Genomic DNA, 18558 nt, shown 5'->3' on the forward strand with positions numbered 1-18558 from the left:
CCTAGACTTGTTTGGAAGATATTGCGTAGAAGAAGAGAGAAGGGAGGTCTGACTCTTCCCGATATCCAATATTCTGTGTGGGCGTTCCATCTCAAGAACATTAGAATGCTGTTTTCTTCTCCGGACCACTCGGCAGTAGGGACAATACTTAATTCTATGGTAGCCACCGAAAAAGGTGCAACAAAATATTTCTTATATAATTTTGGTGACCCCAAGTTTTTTAAGAAAGTGAAATTGAAAATATTACAGGATGCAGCTAAGGCGTGGTTTGAGTTGCGCCCAGTGGCAAAAATAGAATATTACAGTTTGTGGACTTCGGTTTGGGATTCCCCGGGTACCCCTGAATGTCTAACAGATGTACTGGCTTGGCCTCTCAAGAGGGCAGGGATTGAAGTTTGGGGAGATCTAATTAGCAGAGGGGCCTTGTTATCTTGGGATGAGCTTAAGGGAACAACAGAAGGATCCCTTTCAAGATTGAAGTATGTTCAATTAAGGAATTGGAAGCGAGAGCCCACAATTACTTTGGGGTCTATAAATCAGTTAGAGGACAGCTTGATTAGGAATCATGCGGATTTACAGAAAGTTTACACATGGTCTTGGGGGATGTTGGATGTCCTCGAAGGTGACTTTGGATTACCGGTTGCCCTTTGGGAGAAAGAGATGCCTTTAGGGCAGGTGCAGTTATGGTGGCAATTATCAATGCGAATGGTGTTCAAGATAGTAAAACCAGTTTCATTGAGGAGGAATCATCTTTACACCCTGCATAGTGCCTTCTTTTCCCCTTAGAGACTTTCCAAGATGAGAGGAGGCAAGGAAGTGACCTTTGCAAAATGCGGCTTGTCAAGGGCTTCCGACATCCATATGTTTCTAGAGTGTCCAGGGGTGTTCTGTTTCTGGGGAAAAGTATGTAAAACTCTTTCGAGTATTATCCAGCAACATATTCCTCCTACTCTCTCCTTAGTCATCTTTATTATACTGGGGAGGGCGAAATAACTAGTAGAGAAATTAGAACAATACTTCTTTATGCAACACTCCTGGCTAGGAGGGAAATCTGTCGGAAATGGATATCTCCCTCTTCCCCTTTTTATATAGACTGGCTCAATGCCTTGATTGTAACATCAAAATTGCATGTGGTAGCCAGCAAATCAAATAAAGAAAAAATAATTACAATATGGTCACTCTTGTGGGAATGGGAGGGCACTATAGTATAATTTACTACCTAGGCGTATTAATCACTTTTTGTCCTATGATTAGGAACTAGATTACACTCTCACTATTGACAAGGATCACTGTCAAAGTTTAAATGAGAGTTCTGGTCTCCCTGGCATCAGTTATCTCCATTTGGAACAAGCGTAACTTGGGCGATATGGAGTTGATTGAAGGTCAGAGGTGTGAGGACAAAAAAAAAAGGAAAATATTTTAGAGTTAAATTTTACACTTTTTAGCTCTGTGCTAAAGTGGATTAGAAATGAATCAAGCCCTATGTACTCACCTATGCTGTGAAAGTAATTTGAAATCCCCCAAAACATATTTCTGAATTTCTTCAACAGCATAAGCAAATACATAGGGCATGATACATTAATAAGCAACCTCATTACTGAATCCATAAAAATATTTGTGACATTTGGAATGTACTTCAGTTACTTGGTGTAAGTGTTATCATTGTGAAATGCCTGAACAAAAGAAACTGGCTTTCAGTTTATACAAATATAGGTACCACATTGCAGTAATTATTAAAACACATTGAATCATAGTTCAATTGATTAAAAGGTAAAATAAATCAGCTTTTTGCCTTGTCCATGCAATGCACAAATGCATTTTTGCTAAAAATTAATTTTTGTGACAGAAGTTCACTATTCAAAACAACAAATCAGAACCACTCAAAGGTGTTAAAAACTTCCTGGAGATAATTGAAAATTGTTAAGATAAATGATATAGGAGCAATGATGGGAAATTACAAAACAGTGACCAAATGGTTCCTGAAGATGTTCCCTACATGCATGAGATAATGATAAAAATAAACCAAAGTTTAAAAACCTTGTAGCAGTTGAAATATGTACATTTTGAAAATGTTTTGTGAATAAGGCTCATGGACAGTTATATTTAGACAGATACAATAAACGTATTGCATATGTCTTTACAGCATCTTCAAGAGAATGTGAAGGGGACATTGGCCAAGAAGGCAGGGAAGCAGCTGGTCTCTGTGTTTTGGGTGGTGAAGCATCTGACACTGATGGACATAGTGGCATTGAGGGTGAGGAGACTGAAATGGAAGCCACCACTTGTTGTCTTCTTCAGAGGCCACCACAAATGACTAGTTCCTAGTGATGTAGGATGCTACAGGAACTGTACCGACATCATCCTTGTCCACCACCCAGAGACCCATCTCCACCCACCCTCTTGCTTCCCCCCAGGTGGCCACACCCAACCCCTAAAAAGGGACACCTCACTCACTGTCCCTGTCACCCCATTTGCACTGAGTAAGGGGTCTATTGACCTCTTACGCAGCAGCTCTGTAGATCAGACTGTGATTGTGAATGGGATCCAGGGCCTTAGTTGCCATCTACAACAAATGGTGGCCAGTCACATTTCAATAGCTGGCCTGCAGAGACTGCTTGCAATAAGAGTCTCCTCACTGACCGCAGCCTCCTAACCAGCCCAACCATTTGCTCCAACTCCAGTCCCTTCCTCAACCCAAATCCCAACTCCCACCCTGGTCTTAAGCACAGCCACTTCTATGCAGTCACCCACTCCAACAGACACAAGCAGCACACTCACACACACACACATAAACACAAGCACACAAAGAAACACAAAGAAACACACAAACAACACACACATGTTCTTGACACTACACCCACAGGCACCACAACCACCACCACACCCAAAATCACCACAACCACACACCACACCCAAAACCACCACCACACCCACAAGCACCATAACCTCCAACGCACCCACAGCCACCACCACATCCAAAACCACCAGCACGTCCACAAGCTCCACCATTGCACGCAAAATAACAACACCCAAAACTAAACCTCACACTCACCCAAATACTACACATCTGCAAAAAAACACACATCCAAACTTACACCAGCCCATATGTGAAACCCAAACATACAGACACACGTACATCACCCACTCCAGCTCCCTCAACCCCTAAACCTAAAACCTCTCCCCCTCTCCTAACCGTTCCACTCCTCCCAAATTCACATGTTACCTCCCCTTAACTCCTGTCACACCCAAACCCACACCTTCCAAGAAAGTTCCTTGAGGTGCCTGCGGAGGAGGGTACTCTTTGGCAGTGTGTATAGAGGGCAATGTAAGGGCAACACAACCACAGCCTATCATGTTCAACTCTTTTGTTAAACATTGGTGTTTTTATTTTATTACAAAATAATGAGTGAGCTATCTCATTTTTTAATAAAAACAATTGTATTTGACAAAGTTTGTCTGATTTTTTTTTTGTAAAGTTCATTGGTTCATAAAATTGTTAACAATAAAAATGTGGTTCACATATTTTTCCTGAAATTTTCACAAGAAATACAACAGTTTTTTAAGAAGCCCATACACTAGTAAAAAAAGGAATGTGATGGGCACCAAAAACAAAATGTTTATTTTAGGCTCTAATACAGGTGTGTTTATTTAAACTCAATTGAATAATTGGACACACATGCATTGCACCTTACGAAAAAGTTAATTAAAATGTAATCAAATACAGAAAATGCACTAGAGAAGGGGAAATGTTAGGGGAATAAATATTACTACATTATATTAAATTTGAATTGTTCAAAAATGAGTGATGCATATGTTTATAATTGATTATTAAAAATGAGGAAACACCTGTATGTGCTTATTTTTGCTTACTGTCATCTTTGTGTAGGTGTCCATTATGAAGGAAGCTTATACTAAGTTTGACAATAATGAAATTAATTTAATACAGGTGTGTTTTTTCCAATTTCTTGGACAACATTACACACATATGCAGTACAAGTTTGTCATAAATTGTTTGTAAGAGAAATTTAAAGATGTTCCAGCCCAGAGCTAAAGTAAACAGACAATTCAAAAGGAAACATGTAAAAAATATATTTATCTTTGATTTTGGTGATGGCAGGGCTGATTTGCTTCGTACTCAAGTAGCAGCAGCAAAGAAAGGACTTGGATGATCAGGTTCATGCCAGAAAAAAAAGTGGAAAAAAGAAGAAAAGTTAAGCTTTGATCTTATATCCCTTCAAATCCGCCAACTCAGATATGGAGGCTTACCGAGCACTGTTATGTCGGTGGAAAGGCACATTATGATTGGCCCGGCAGACAAACTGGCTTTACTCCCTCCAACAGGTGCTTTTGCCTACGACGCCTTGAATGTGGGTGGAGCATTCTGACAGTGACGGAAGCACTCAGACAGACTATCGTCCATGGACCTTCCAGCATCTAAATAGCCGGACAGTGAAACCAGCGGAAAAGCGACGGTGGGACGGGATCCGCAAATCTCTAAATCAGGTCTTATGTGATATTTGTCAGAGAAGAAAGGGAAGCTCCACTTCAGGGCTAAACCCAGTATTCCCGACTGATGGTGTCTAGTGAGAAGAATGGAGTATTCCACAGTGGCAAAGACAACAGCGGTGTCAAGAAGATTCCAAGTTGCTCCTTAATCTTTAAAACATTCTAGGAGGAGATTACATGATTCTATACATGTGTCTGGATGAAAAACAACATGAACAAGGTCAGGTTGGGTGTCAGACTCAAGAGAATCTAGAAACTTAAAACTAATGAATCTACTGTAGCAGTTAGGGTATAAAGTATTTATTGCATATGGTACTGTAGTGATCAGAGTCTTCAGGATCAAAAAGGGTTTCCTACAGATGTTACATAAGAGACTTTGATTTGGATCTCAGGGGAAGGGTTACTCCATCACAATGGAAACAGACATCCCATTTGCCGAAATCTAAATACCATTGATTTCTGTGGTATTTAGATTGTGCCAGATGGGAAATCTGTCACCTCTGCGAGAGGTAACCCCTCTGCTGAGATCTAAATCAGGCCTTTTAAATTTAGCCCAGTGCTGGAAATGAACTGAGCTGCAAAGTAGTACAGTGAGATGAAGTGAATTGGAATTTGTAGTGCTGGGAAAAGGAATTGAAGGTAACACATAAAGGAAATAAGAGTAATTCTGTTAGATTTCTCATTTGCAACAATAAAATAGTAAAAGCTACATATTCACTTACCAATATACAGAGTCTGCAGAGTCAGTGATGCCTGGTTCCCCTGATAATTATTCACTTGCTTTTTAATTTAAAGAGCTCTGCATGAGTGCATCTCAACCTCCTCTGTTTATGCCTTCAAGGAATTTGTTGCTCTTCAGCTTTTGTTAAAGTTCCCTGCTCTGTTGTACTTGGATTCATTGGCACATTTCTTCCTTAACTTTGAACTGAGTTTCTTAGCCACCTGTAAGATTTTTTCCATAGAAAGTGTAATTCAGCAAACAGAGAATCAAGTTCTCTTGAAGAGTGTGTACACATGGCCTCCGTCATTGCTCACTGGACACAGAGACATTTTCAAAATGGCTTTTTTGTCTAGGTTTTATACGTTGTTACAGATCTTACTCAGCACATTCTTGGACTGACGTAGAGAAACTTGTTAGCTCTTGAAAAACATCAGAATCCCATCGTCAGAGCAAGCCTTCCGCTAAGATTCTAGTCTAGAACTGTATATGCGTTTAAAGACACACTGATTATCAAAAAGCGCTCGAAACATGGAGACATGTTTTTACATCTAGGCCAGACAAAATGGCAGCCATAGAAAATTGCCCACTGGTGTTTCTGTGATATATACTTTTGCAACCAAAAAACACATAGACAATATATATAACTAGCTACCAAGTTCTAAAGCTAGCGAACAATGTCACCTAATGGTTTTTTGAGAGGTGCAGTTCTGGTAATCAATAAAAATAATACAACATAGTTGTGGAAATATTATCAAACAGCACCTACATAAACTCGTACAATGGTCTGAATTCCCTAGCTTAGGGCCTGATTAGAAGGCTGGCAGCCTTTAAACCACAAAACTGCTATCCTCGTGGTGACAGTCGGACCGCCTCAATCCAGGCAGTCTGACTGGCATATTACGACCCTGGGGACCACCATCACCAGCTGGAACATGGTTCCCGACGGGCTGACGGAGGTTGGACTCGTGGTCAGCCAGGGCAGTGCCGCCTTGCTGATCACAACTTCTGCTTCCATCAGTCTTTCCATGGTAGGGACCCCGCCATGGAAATGCTGGCAGAAACAGTGCAGTGTGCCACAGGGGGACCTTGCATTGCCCAAGGCAAGGGCAGTGCCTGGGCCTCCCTGCCCAGCACCCTCAGAATGCTTTGCAGACAGTCAGTCAGAGAGTGGTGGTGTGCTACGGTATTGGCTGCGGTTCCGTTAAGGGAGTCAAGGCCAATACCTTAGCACTGTTAATGTCGTAATATGATGTTCCCACTGGTCAGCCCGGCGTGAACATCGTAATACGACCGAGGTGGAGGCATCCGGTATGACGGCTGCCTCCTCCCCGCAGCTTTGACAGTCAGAGAATTCTGACTGCCCACGTCATAATGAGGCCTTTATTCCCTTGTGGGCATTGCGTCTTACCACTGATCTCCTAGTGTTGACATTGGTAACACATTGAAGCTGTAGCAGTCGAATCTCAGGGTCTAACCAAAGGTTTTCTGTGAAGCTGATTTCCTGCAAGATGTACCAGTTACTTAAATTAGGGTGAGGAGTGATGGAGAAGAAAAGTTGGTGAGGGATTAACTAGGGGACACGTGGTGATAGTTGTTGGGGGAAGGATGCAAAGCTTGGCTCAACTGAGTTAGGATAATGGTCAGTTGAAAGATATCCATTAGTCACTTCAATGAGAAATGTTCTCTAGAAATGCATAATACTAAAACATTTCAAAACAAACGTTTCAGTACTATCAATAAAAGGTTGGCCAAAATGAAAATAAACATGGCTAAGGACACACAATATCAACACACAGCAAAATTTAGAATAATCAGAGCTCGCTACTTAATACCATTGATTACATAGGATAAAAATCAAATATTACTGGTAATATGACATGTAAATACATAAACAAGGTAAACATCCTTTTTTACGACTTTTTTATTACGAAAGTCGTGGTTAACGAAAGCGTAACAACGCTTTTTTTAACCACGACTTCGTATTTTTGTGCCTTAACTACGTATGTTCTGAACAACGAACATGCGTGGTTAAGGTACAAAGAAGGGAGTTGGCGAAGGTAAGTGGTGGGTTTAGGTTTTGGGGTGGGGTTGGGGGGGTGGGGCGTTTTTGGTTTTGGGGTGGGGGTGGGGGGTTAGGCGTTTTAGGTTTTGGGGTGGGGTTGGGGGGGTGGGGCGTTTTTGGTTTTGGGGAGGGGGTGGGGGGTTAGGGGGTTTTAGGTTTTGGGGTGGGGTTGGGGGGGTGGGGCGTTTTTGGTTTTGGGGCGGGGTGGGGGGTTAGGGGGTTTTAGGTTTTGGGGTGGGGTTGGGGGGGTGGGGCGTTTTTGGTTTTGGGGAGTGGGTGGGGGGTCAGGGGGTTTTAGGTTTTGGGGTGGGGCGTTTTTGGTTTTGGGGAGTGGGTGGGGGTCAGGGGGTTTTAGGTTTTAGGGTGGGGTTGGGGGGGTGGGGCGTTTTTGGTTTTGGGGAGTGGGTGGGGGGTCAGGGGGTTTTAGGTTTTAGGGTTGGGTTGGGGGGGTGGGGCGTTTTTGGTTTTGGGGAGTGGGTGGGGGGTTTTAGGTTTTGGGGTGGGGTTAGGGGGGTGGGGTGAGGGATGTAGGGTGAATGGTGCCTATTGCTAATGATTTTATCAGGAATGCCTTTACAACGAAATATCGTTGTTAAGGAATTCGTGGTAAAATCATTAGTAGTAAGGACGAGGTCGGTGTTCCGACCTCGTTGTTAAGGTTAGTAGTTGTTCTTAATTCGGTGTTCCGTCATATAATCCATAAACAATCAATAGGCAAAAACCTAATAGCATTAAGTGGCAAAACCTAATAGATAATCATAAAATGGCCCCACCCTAGTTTAATATATATTCAATGATGGTGTCAGGGTCTATTCAGGAAAGCCCAGCCTAGGCACTTGCTGTTCAGATTCACTCTGCAGAGCACATCTCCCCGCTTATCTCCGCAGGAACGTACGAGTGATTTTGCATGATCCAGCCTGATATTCCAAACTCAGTGACCAAAATTGGAAATGCCTTGTCACCTAACGGCAGGACTGCATCTCTTAGGAAACTTTGTTAAACCCTCCTAAAGTTATTTGGCTTTAGTCTTGTCAAAACTGTTTTTGTTAAAAATAAAGTACATTAGTGCATCCTTATTCCTATGCTTCCTGCTTAACTTTAAATGAATACATTCGGCACTACTTAGCAAACCTGGAACATGAGTTGTAACATTTTATAAAATAATGTATGCTCAATTGTCACTTGCCTAATTACCAGCTGCTTGAAAGCAATGCATCGAATGCTATAGGGAAGTTTTAGAGTCATGTATTGTCTATTATGCGCTCATCTTTTCATTGTGAAAAGAGATAAACTTGCAAACAGTCATCTTAAAAGTTCGGCAAATGTGGTTAATTGTTTTTAAGAATCATGTGCCCTGCCCTTCAGCTCTACCTCTTTCTTCTTAACAGGTGATCTAACCAGGCATTACAGTGAAGCGAAAATACAGAGAAGGGAGATTTTCTTTGTGGTGACTTTGAAGTTTAGCTCTCGTCAGGCCGGGGGGACCTTGAGCCAGAGATCGAGCAACTCTGCAGTACCTCCCCATCCAAACATCAAATCCACTCCTCAGAACAATTCTGCTCTAAGATGTACTACTGGGTAAGTTCTTTTACATTGCTTCCCTGAGCTATCTACCTTACCCTTTGCGTCAAATTCTCATCTAAGCCAACATTAGACTTGAACTCTGATCTATGGAATTATGGCTCTCTATACCAGTCTTCAGTTCCCATTCCTCAGATTTGCCATTACAGAGGGACATGGTAATTGGAGCGGCAGGGAGAAAATGTTGTTGAGGAATAGCATGTGAGAATCTGAGTTTCTGCACTGATTTTAGCATATTTTGCTGCTATGCTAAAAGCTGCAAAATTGCTGTGTCACACACATAGCTTATATTCGAATGGGCCCAGTGACTCTGGGTAAAAGGCCCATTGGAAATTGAGAACTGCTCATAATGTACTGTTTTAAGATCGGTTCCTGTAAATCCCTTACCGTAATCAACAATGCTACTTTCCAATCTGTCGCACCCTCCATCAATCGTTTAGGTAAGCAATATCTCTATTCTTTCCATCCCTGAATCCTCAGTAGCTATCCTTAACATTTGCCATGTAGCCAATGTCACATTCTAAACAGCCACTTCTATCTACAACCTCTGTTGCATCTTCACTGTTCCTCAGTAAAGTCCAAATATTGGACCTCATTATGAGTTTGGCGGGCGGCGGGCTAAACTCTGCCGGCCCTATTTTGAGTTTACCGCTGGGCCTGCAGGCAGAAACAGGGCCGATTACGAGCCGGCTGCATTGTGGCAATGCGGCTGGTGCAGCAGCACCAGTCACACATTCCACTGCCTGTAATTTGGGCAGTGAAATGAGCAACAGGGCTGTGCATGGTGGCCCCTGTACTTCCCATGCCAAATGCATGGGCAGTACAGGGGTCCCCAGGAGCCCCCGACCCCCCCATTCCACCAGCCTTTCCATGGCGGTATAACTGCCATGGAAAGGCTGGCGGTATGGGGACCCGTAATCCCCAGGGCAGCGCTGCCCTGGTGGGTGACAACCGCCGGGACCGCCAGGCTGTAGGGTGGCGGCAGCCTGGCAATGTCGACGTTCGGACCTTTGCGGCTCCGCCATGGTCATAATAAGATGGTCAGACCACCCTGTCTGCGGCAGTCCAACGGCCATTGTGAGTGTGGCGGTCTTGAGACCGCCACACTCGTAATGAGGGCCATAGTCTCTGAAACTGGTTGCTGAAAAAGGAAAATGTAAAATATAAAAATTTTGGGGGTCATTACGACCTTGCCGGTCTTTTTGCAAGACCGCCGAGGGACCGCCGTGCGGTTTGCCGCTCGGCGTATTATGACTGTTGGCTGCTCTCCGTCGTTATTCCGACGGAGAGCCGCCAACAGCCATACTTGCGGGCGGCAGGGAAGTGGATGTTCTGTTGGCAGTGTGGTGTCGGCGGAGCTGCCCCTATGGCTCTTGTCCTCTCCCGGAGGATCAGCGGACCAGGTAAGTCGATCGCCCGTTAGGGGAGAGGGGTGGGGGGCGTTGTGTGCGTGCATGGGGGTGTGCATCTGTGTATGTAGAGGGGGTGTGTGGGTGCGTGCATGCTTGCGGGGGTGTTGTGTGTATGAGAATGAGTGCATGTATGGCTGTGGGTATGTCTGTATGGATGTGTGCATGTATGTTTGAATGTGGGTGTGCGTGTCTGACTGTGTGTGTGGATGTAGCCATGTATGTCGGGGTGTGTGCGTGTTGGTGGTGCTTGCATGGGTGTCGAGTGTGTGTGAGTAATGTTATGTTGGGGGTCAGGGTGGGGAGGGGGGCCCTGCCACCTTTGGGGGAGGCAGGGGTGGTGGGGGGTGGAGGGGAGGGAGTCAGGGTGGGGGTGGGGGGTGGAGGAGACCCCTATCAGTGCCAGGGAAGGAATTCCCTGGCACTGATAGTGCTCACCGCCATGGATTTCATGGCGGTTGAAACCGCTGGAAATCCACAGCGGAAAGCTGGGTCCAAATACTGCCGGCGGTATACTGACGGCCGCCGGGCTGGAGACCCAGGTCTCCAGCCTGGTGGTCGTCTCCGCCCTGGCGGGCGGTACGGAGAACCGGCGGATGACCATGGCGGTAACCGCCATGGTCATAATTTACCAAGGTAAGACCGCCAGCCTGTTGGCGGTGTTACCGCCGGTTCTCCGCCATCCGCCAGGGTTGTAATGACCCCCTTTATAATTTTGGATCTGGCTGAGAGTTCTTTAAGGGATTTAAAATCTCCCTGCGTAATAACCTGTGAAGTCCTTCCCAGAAACAATGATTTGGGTCTTTAAAGCATGGATGAAATTGAATATCATGCAAGGGTATTGTGTCCAAAGAGGCACATAAATTGCCAAAGCAGTATATAATATTCCTTTTCCTAATAGGTGTGCTGCATCTTTGAACATAACTCTTGTAGAGGCTTGAGATAGCTTTGTGTTGAATTCACCCTCGGGGCATAATGAGAAGAAGGGAGGTTAATCCACTATTGATCATACCAAGCTAATGAGAAGCAGTTAAGGGAAGTTCAGTACGGGAGCTGAAAGTCAGGGTAATGCCAATCTTCTGAGCATCAGAGGTATCAGCAAGTACCAATAAGCCCTCGTATAACAGAATAGATGTGACCAGCCAGATAATATTACAGCAGCTGATTAGTAAAATAGATTTCATTTAGTGGAGAAAATGTATTCTACGTTCAGAAGCTGTGCCTCCCTGGGTTGCAGCATCACCACCCTGGCCAAATACCATAGATGATGATAGATATAGTTCATTGTATCTTTGGGAGCTGTGTGCCCAGTGTTGCATTTCTTTTGTGTGCACTCTATAAACTGTTTGTGTAAATCACATTTAACTCCATAGGTGCTGTGCTTTTTTAGGTGGCACCTATGTGGCTTCTTGGGTGTGTTCCACAGCTTTTTTAGATAATCCTCTTCAGAGCTGTGCTTCAGTAGGCCACCTCAACTCTGCTCGTGAATGGCTCAGTTACATTATCAGTGAAAAAGTTGTAATTTCTGGGTTGCTCCAAGGTGCCCCTGGGTGAACTTCCTTGACAGAGCAAGAGAGAGCTGATCTCCACTCTTAGGAGGGACAAATCCTGTTGCCGCTATAGGAGAAATTAATCCAAGAACACATGTATATCACAAGAACCCCCACATGCACTCTCTTTTTATTCTATCTCTCTCACCTATATCCCCCCAACAAACCTAAAGCCCACAACTTTACCCTTTCTTTTTGTCTTTCACTAACGTCCAAGCTCACTTTACTGTCACCCTCCCTTTCCAATGCCTGACTCTCTGTTCAAGCCTGCTTCACATGCTTTACTCTCCAGCGCTATCCTCACATACTTCCATCCTCTGCCACTCACTCTGCCCAACTTTTGACACCCAACCCATATCTTCTGCATCTAGATACATTTGCCCAGAGACAATACATTCAACATTACCATTTTGCCTATTTCCTGCCCCTTCTTTCTCTACTACTCTCTGCTCCCTTAACGCTTGCCCCTACACATCTACCTGCAACCTCCTCTTATTGCACTGCTTAATGCTGACTGCCTCTCTACTCAAAGCTACCCTACGTCTCCCTTTTCCAATATTTCTGCCCCCATCCCATCTGTATGCCTTAAGATAGTAGAGAAGCTAAATTAGTCTCCTCTCCCCACATTTCAGAGGGGCTATATTCCTTGAATTACTTAAATTCCTTTTCCTAGGTCCTGATTGGTGGCAGAATTTGGTTTTCGCAGTATAGTAGTTACACCTAGGCGTTATGATTACTTTCTCCTGCATGTAAATTATGTCCATTGATCTCAAGTAAACCTGCTTTATTTTTTTTATCGAGTGTTATTATGTAGAAATATTATCTAGATTATCTAGTGGGCCTAGTAAAAATGGCAGGCAAGCATCAAACCAAGGTCAATTGGAGTGTCATGGAGTGACTCTCATTGACCCTGGTTTGATTTGTGTCTGTTGAGGGCACTAGGCCACGTCACACAAGTGGGGTTACATTTTGATTGGGACAAGTAGGGGAACGCTGGGTGGAAGAAATATTTTGAATTCCTGCTGATTCCAGAAGTTTACGTCACAGAAATGCAAAGAAATGTACAATCTTGGGCCAAGTTAGTGGTTTGCAGGACATTATGGGTGAGAAAACTTTGTGGGATCCACTGGAGGCATACCACCCTGTACTCCACGGGATGTCTAGTTTTCAGAAATGTCTGACTTTGGTAGGTTTCCCCAGGTGGCAGCTGACCCAAGTCCGAAATGTGCAGCCTTTCAGCATAGTAGTAGGGCGATAGTAGCATTCAGCCCAACCCTGCTACCCATATGTATAAAAAACATCCAAAATCAAAATTTTCTTTCATTCCTGGGGGGGGGCAGAAAAACTCTTGGGCTCATGTTAGAGGTGGAGGCTACACTTGATGTCTTGGAGGGTGGACAGGCCTTCCCTACACCTTGTAGCAATAAAAAACTCCCTGATGTCTAGTGGGCCTTTTGTCCCTCTCACTGGAACAGATTGAAGTTAATGACCTTTAATCTTCCCCCTACGAGGGGAGAAAGGCTGCCGAGGGTCATTTAATGGCCAGGCTGCCCCAACCCATTTCTCCACAAAACAATCTCTGGAGTCTAATGGGTGTTCTTCCCCCATGGGTGCAGATTAGAGGAAGTAACCTTCAATGTGCCCCAGGGGGGACAAAATCCTTTTAACCCTGGGGGACGAAGGAGCATGAGCCCATTGCCAGGGGAGGGGGCACTTCTTCTCCAAATATAATCCCTGGTGATCTAGTGGGCTATCTGCCCCAGCTGGGAGCAAATTGGAGGAAAACACCTCCTATCTGACCCCGATGGGTGGGCAGAAAGACTGCTTATGTGTTGCATGGATGGGTGGCGGCAAGGCCTGATGCCTGGCAGAGCTGCTGCCACCTATTTTGCATTTACAAAATCCATGGTGTCTAGTGGGCTTTCTGCCTCCCTTGGGGACTGATTGAAGGTTAGAACCTTCAATCTACCCTCGGGGGCAGAAAGATTTTTGGGCCCAGGGGAGGGTGGGACCACTAGCCCACTTATGGGGGGGCTCACCCTCACAAACATAATACCTAGTGGTCTAGTGGGCTTTCTGTCCTTGTCAGTGCAGATTGGAGGACAACACCTCCTATCTGCCCTTGAGGGACTGGCAGAAAGATTGCCAGTGGTAATTTGGGAGGGTGGAGGCTAGGCAGAATGCCTGGGAGGGCTGCCCCACCCATTCAGCTCAAAAACACAATCTGTGATGTCTAGTGGGCTTTCTGCCCTCCCCAGGGGCTGGGAGGTAGCAACCTCCAACATGTCCCTGGAGGGTGCAGAAAGAACTTGGGCCCGGGGAAGAGGAGGGAGCATTAGACCATTGTGAGGGTGTCAGTCCACTCTAAAAAAAATAAGTCACTCCGTCTGGTGGTTGGATGGCTGCTACTTCAAGGTTCTGAGTCAAGTAGTGACTGCTAAACAGGATTTATTTGGAGCTGGAGCACCCAGTGTTGTAGATGCCTTACTTTTTTTTTTTTTTTCTTTATTAACATCTGTGAGTTGTATTGTGGGGTTACTATGTTTAATGATCATATATTTATATATCTGAGTGTATTATTGAAGTGTTTTGTTACAAGGAAAAGACAGTTAGCAAAACACTCCATTTTCGTTGCAACTCTGATAACTGCATCTAGAAGCAGCGGCACCTCTTCCACTATGGTGGAGAAGCGTCGCCCTCCCAGCCAGCAGCAGCCACTGCAAACCTTTTACAACAAAACAATAATAAACTATGTTTATTATCGTTTTGTTGTTAAAGAGGCAGGGCCATGGGAGATGACAGGGACAAGGGGAGTGCACTGTGCACTCCCCTCAGTGCGCAAGTGTGTTTGGCTGGCCGTCTCGGGCCAGCCAAACACACATGCGCACTGTGCAACACAGTGATGGGCTGGAGAGTGCAGGCACAGGCTCCCAGTCTGCCTGGGAGCACACTAGCTTGGCGCTCCGGCCAATTCTAACACTGATTTCATGCAGCATTAGGATTGGGTCCAGAGCAGGCTGGGAGCCTGTGCCTCCTGTGGCCTGGCCAGGAAGAAGGAATGGTGGCGTGGCAACAGCGAGGCAAGTAAGTTATCATTTTTACTATTTATTTAAATGTTATTATTAATCCCTCCGCCACGCGCCACACCCTTTAACCTCTGTGAGCTGCGACTGTCTAGAAGCAGTATTGACATGACTTCGTGCGAGTGAGGGTTTGACTGCTCATTTATGCTCTGGAAGAGTCATTGAGGGTTGACAGGACATTTGTCCATTGCAGACTGAGTACACAGTGTCTTGTAAAGAACAGGCCACCTGCCACTTCAGTCTTAATATGTGTGGGCTTGTGTCTGCAAGGATCAGGCAAAAGTCTGATAGACTGACTTGGTTCGTCTAACTCACTTTTCGCATTCACCAAGATGCCATGCCCCTGCCAGCATGGCAGGCTCTATTTTTCCTGTGCTTGTGACTTCGCATCCCTGGCAGTCTGTGATGTTTACGGCTGCTTTGCTGTTATCAATGCACTTCTTCTGGGAGAGTTGTATGCCCATCAGCAGCTTTCAACTTGTTTCTTCAATAAGTTTTACATTCCCGAGTCTGTCCCAAACTATTTCTTCCACCAGCGGCTCATACTCCATATCTGTGTGAAGCTGTTCAAATGCTTCCTCTGGCCTGAGTTGAAAACACGTCTCTCCGTGGCGATGAAACATAAGGGAATAGAGCAATCCTTGAATGTCTTTATTAATACATTACGCTTGTCTGATTCATCGTCTTGAGAAGTAAATGTTTCATGGAGTCTTCTGCCCGCTTCCCTGAATAAAGCAGAAACAAACTACACTGCAGCTGCTTTATTTTCTTCTTTTTCAATTAGATATTTATCAAAGAATGAGGCCAAAAGTATCTCGATCAAAGTAACAAAATACTATATGAAAAGACTAACTTTTTGCTACATGATAAAGTAAAACTAAATATTTTTGGAAACTTAACATTTCTCGAAATATCCCTCCAGGATGCTTTTGAGAACATATATTATTATACGTTTGCATTGTAGAACAACGATGTATGTGAAGTCGGTTTATTCCGAAAATAGCAGACTATTGTATTCATTTGGAGAAATTCTGTGTGCGATTCAACACAAATATTCATTGTATCTCTTGCATTTCCATACACAGTCTATCTGCAATAATGCACCAGGAAATACATCAAAAACAAAACTACAGGTATTTTCATCACTCTCTAAAGGTGCAAAGAAATTGCAATTTCCAAAGGTGTGGGAGCAGAACCCATAATTTTTAAATCCTCTCAAAATGTACCTCACTCTTGATTTTGTGATGTCACCACCCCCTCGACATCAAACCCAGCACTAGCTCAGCAGAGTAATACAATATTGAATGGGACAGCTAAATAACTGAACTCTAGATCAATGAAAATTTAAAGGTTTACACTAATCTCAAAATAGGGAGTACAGAGAAATGCAAAACAGATATGAGGTGAAGGCTAAAATACAGTGTACATAGTGAGAAATCAAAATTATTTGAAGTTCCAATGGATATCAAAAAGTCATAAAGACAGCATCTGGAAAGGAAAGTTTCCATAAATGAAGTGTTTCTAGAAGCACAGGAAAAATCTCAGCAGTCTAACCGTCAGATGCACAAGGAACATCAAGGGTACCTCTAAGGGAAAAGGAGAGGCTCTCTAAAATTAATCAGAGTCTTATGAAGAAAACGGAAAATCCCTGGCTCACCTCAAAACCAGGGGTTTTATACACATTTTATGGATAGGTAATAAGCAAAGTAATGTAACTAGTGATAACACATATTGAGCAAATCAGAATTAAGATAATCACAGACAAAAATATAACGCTGACCCATTTCTAAGGAAAGGAAACTCCAACAGCTTCTATGGCAACAGCACAGTCCAGAAATGAAAAACAAAATATTATTTTATACACTTACACTAGAGCATGCTAGCAGGTCTACATAGGAACTTACAGCGGAAGTGTTCTTCAGTTTGATACAGTAAGCTCACAAAGAAAGTTTCATTCACAATACAAGCTCTCTAAGGAAAATAACCAATTGCATCACAGTGTCATATGCTCTGTGAAGACTGGGGGAAAAGTAGACATGCAGGAGGACTTTGAGTCGGAGGGGTAATGAGCAGAAGCCAGAGGAGCTGGACACCAAAACAGCATCCATATTAATAAAACAGTGTTTGCAAAAATGTGGCACAGCTACAAAACATTAAAAACACACTTCTAAACGCCTAACAAAAGAGTTTCAGATGCACATTACTAACTAAACAGTTACAACTATAGTCATCATAAAAGTCAAAATAATTTGACATCCAAATTTGCACAATTAGAAAAAAACACTACAGGAGCAAAGATAATACAATCAATGTATAAGGGCCCAACTGTGTACACTATCTGTCTGTTACAGTATAGTCAAGGAATAAGTCCTCCTCATCAGGACAGTGGAATTTGAGAATGTCTGTATCAAATGAGTAAAAGATCTAAAGAACAGTCCGACAAAATCTGACTGTAAGGAGAAACGACATAGTTTACTAGTGGGCCAGTAGTTTTACCAATTACCACTGTTTGAACCATGTTTGCAATTTTGGGAAATAATCACATTTCTCAATTATCTAGTCAACTTACATGGCCTGCATTGATATATTATGACTGCTTCTTTACATGTATTCATGCATTATTGAGAAAAGACCATGTTAGCTGTCTTAGATTAGGAAAACAATGTATTTTTTCAAAAGATATATGCTGCAGAAGCACCTAGAAAGAAGGCCTTGGCTGCTTATTATCTAGGTAAGTATAACTATAAATAAGTTCAGATGAACCCTTGTTCCTTATACATTGCCCACTGAGCATAAAGGGGATGGTCAGTAGAAGGAACGTTTTTCCACTAGATGCCAAGGAAGACTTTCATGTGATTGCATGCCCACCAGATGCAGGGACTCCCACCCTCTGCCAAGTACGCTCATCAGATGCAGATGGCACTAAATAGATATGCCAGGGATGGTACAAAGCGCTGTCAAGGACTGGCAACTGTGAAGTTTGCAACACAGCAATATGATGGACTGAGCACTGAAACTTTTCAAACATCCACCCTCAGTCACAGCTTTGGGTTAAATCCATAGTTCTTTTGTTCACTATACCACCACAGTTTGGACCCAGCCACATGCAAATCAGTCTTGACCCTGTTCCCCATGGGAACAATTCAGCCTGAACTGCCAGGCCCGGTCTTCCCTGGACTGGAAGCAAGCATCCTGGGGCCGGTTTCAGGGTATCACCCCTCAACAGCCAGGCTAGATTCAGTCCAGTGGCACAGAAAGCAAATGACTCAGGTCTGGGCATATCATTGGCACTTAGGGTGAACATAGCAACACAACAAGCTTATGGACCGAGCATTGAAACTTTTCAAGCACTCACCCCCAATCACAGAGCTGGGTTAACTCCATTGTTCTTTTGCTCCCCATGCCACCCAAGCTTAGACCCAGCCATATGCAAATCAGTCTTGACCCTCTTCCCCATGGGAACAGTCCAGTCTGAACTGCCGGGTCAGGTACTCCCTGGACCAGAAACAAACATCCTGGCACCGGTTTCAGAGTGTCATCCCCAAATGTGAAGTTCTGCACAGTTTTTCTCTTGATTGCAGAATGAAAGGGCAACTTCTCCCAGTAGTTGATGTGCTAGTGTGTACTTAATAGTACATATGAAAGG

The 18558-nt window shown here is 44.0% G+C and overlaps 1 protein-coding gene across 1 annotated transcript in view; it reads left to right on the top strand.

Annotated features, from left to right (window-relative positions):
• Positions 1 to 18558, top strand: part of LOC138301716 (uncharacterized) — a 161689-nt gene that overhangs the window by 95496 nt on the left and 47635 nt on the right. Inside the window, exons 3-4 of the mRNA XM_069242230.1 lie at positions 2144 to 2254; positions 8678 to 8867. Coding sequence (XP_069098331.1) covers positions 2144 to 2254; positions 8678 to 8867 — 301 coding nt within the window. The remainder of the gene's footprint in view (positions 1 to 2143; positions 2255 to 8677; positions 8868 to 18558) is intronic.

The sequence above is a fragment of the Pleurodeles waltl genome, chromosome 6, assembly GCF_031143425.1.
Source record: "Pleurodeles waltl isolate 20211129_DDA chromosome 6, aPleWal1.hap1.20221129, whole genome shotgun sequence".
Taxonomy (NCBI): Eukaryota; Metazoa; Chordata; class Amphibia; order Caudata; family Salamandridae; genus Pleurodeles; species Pleurodeles waltl.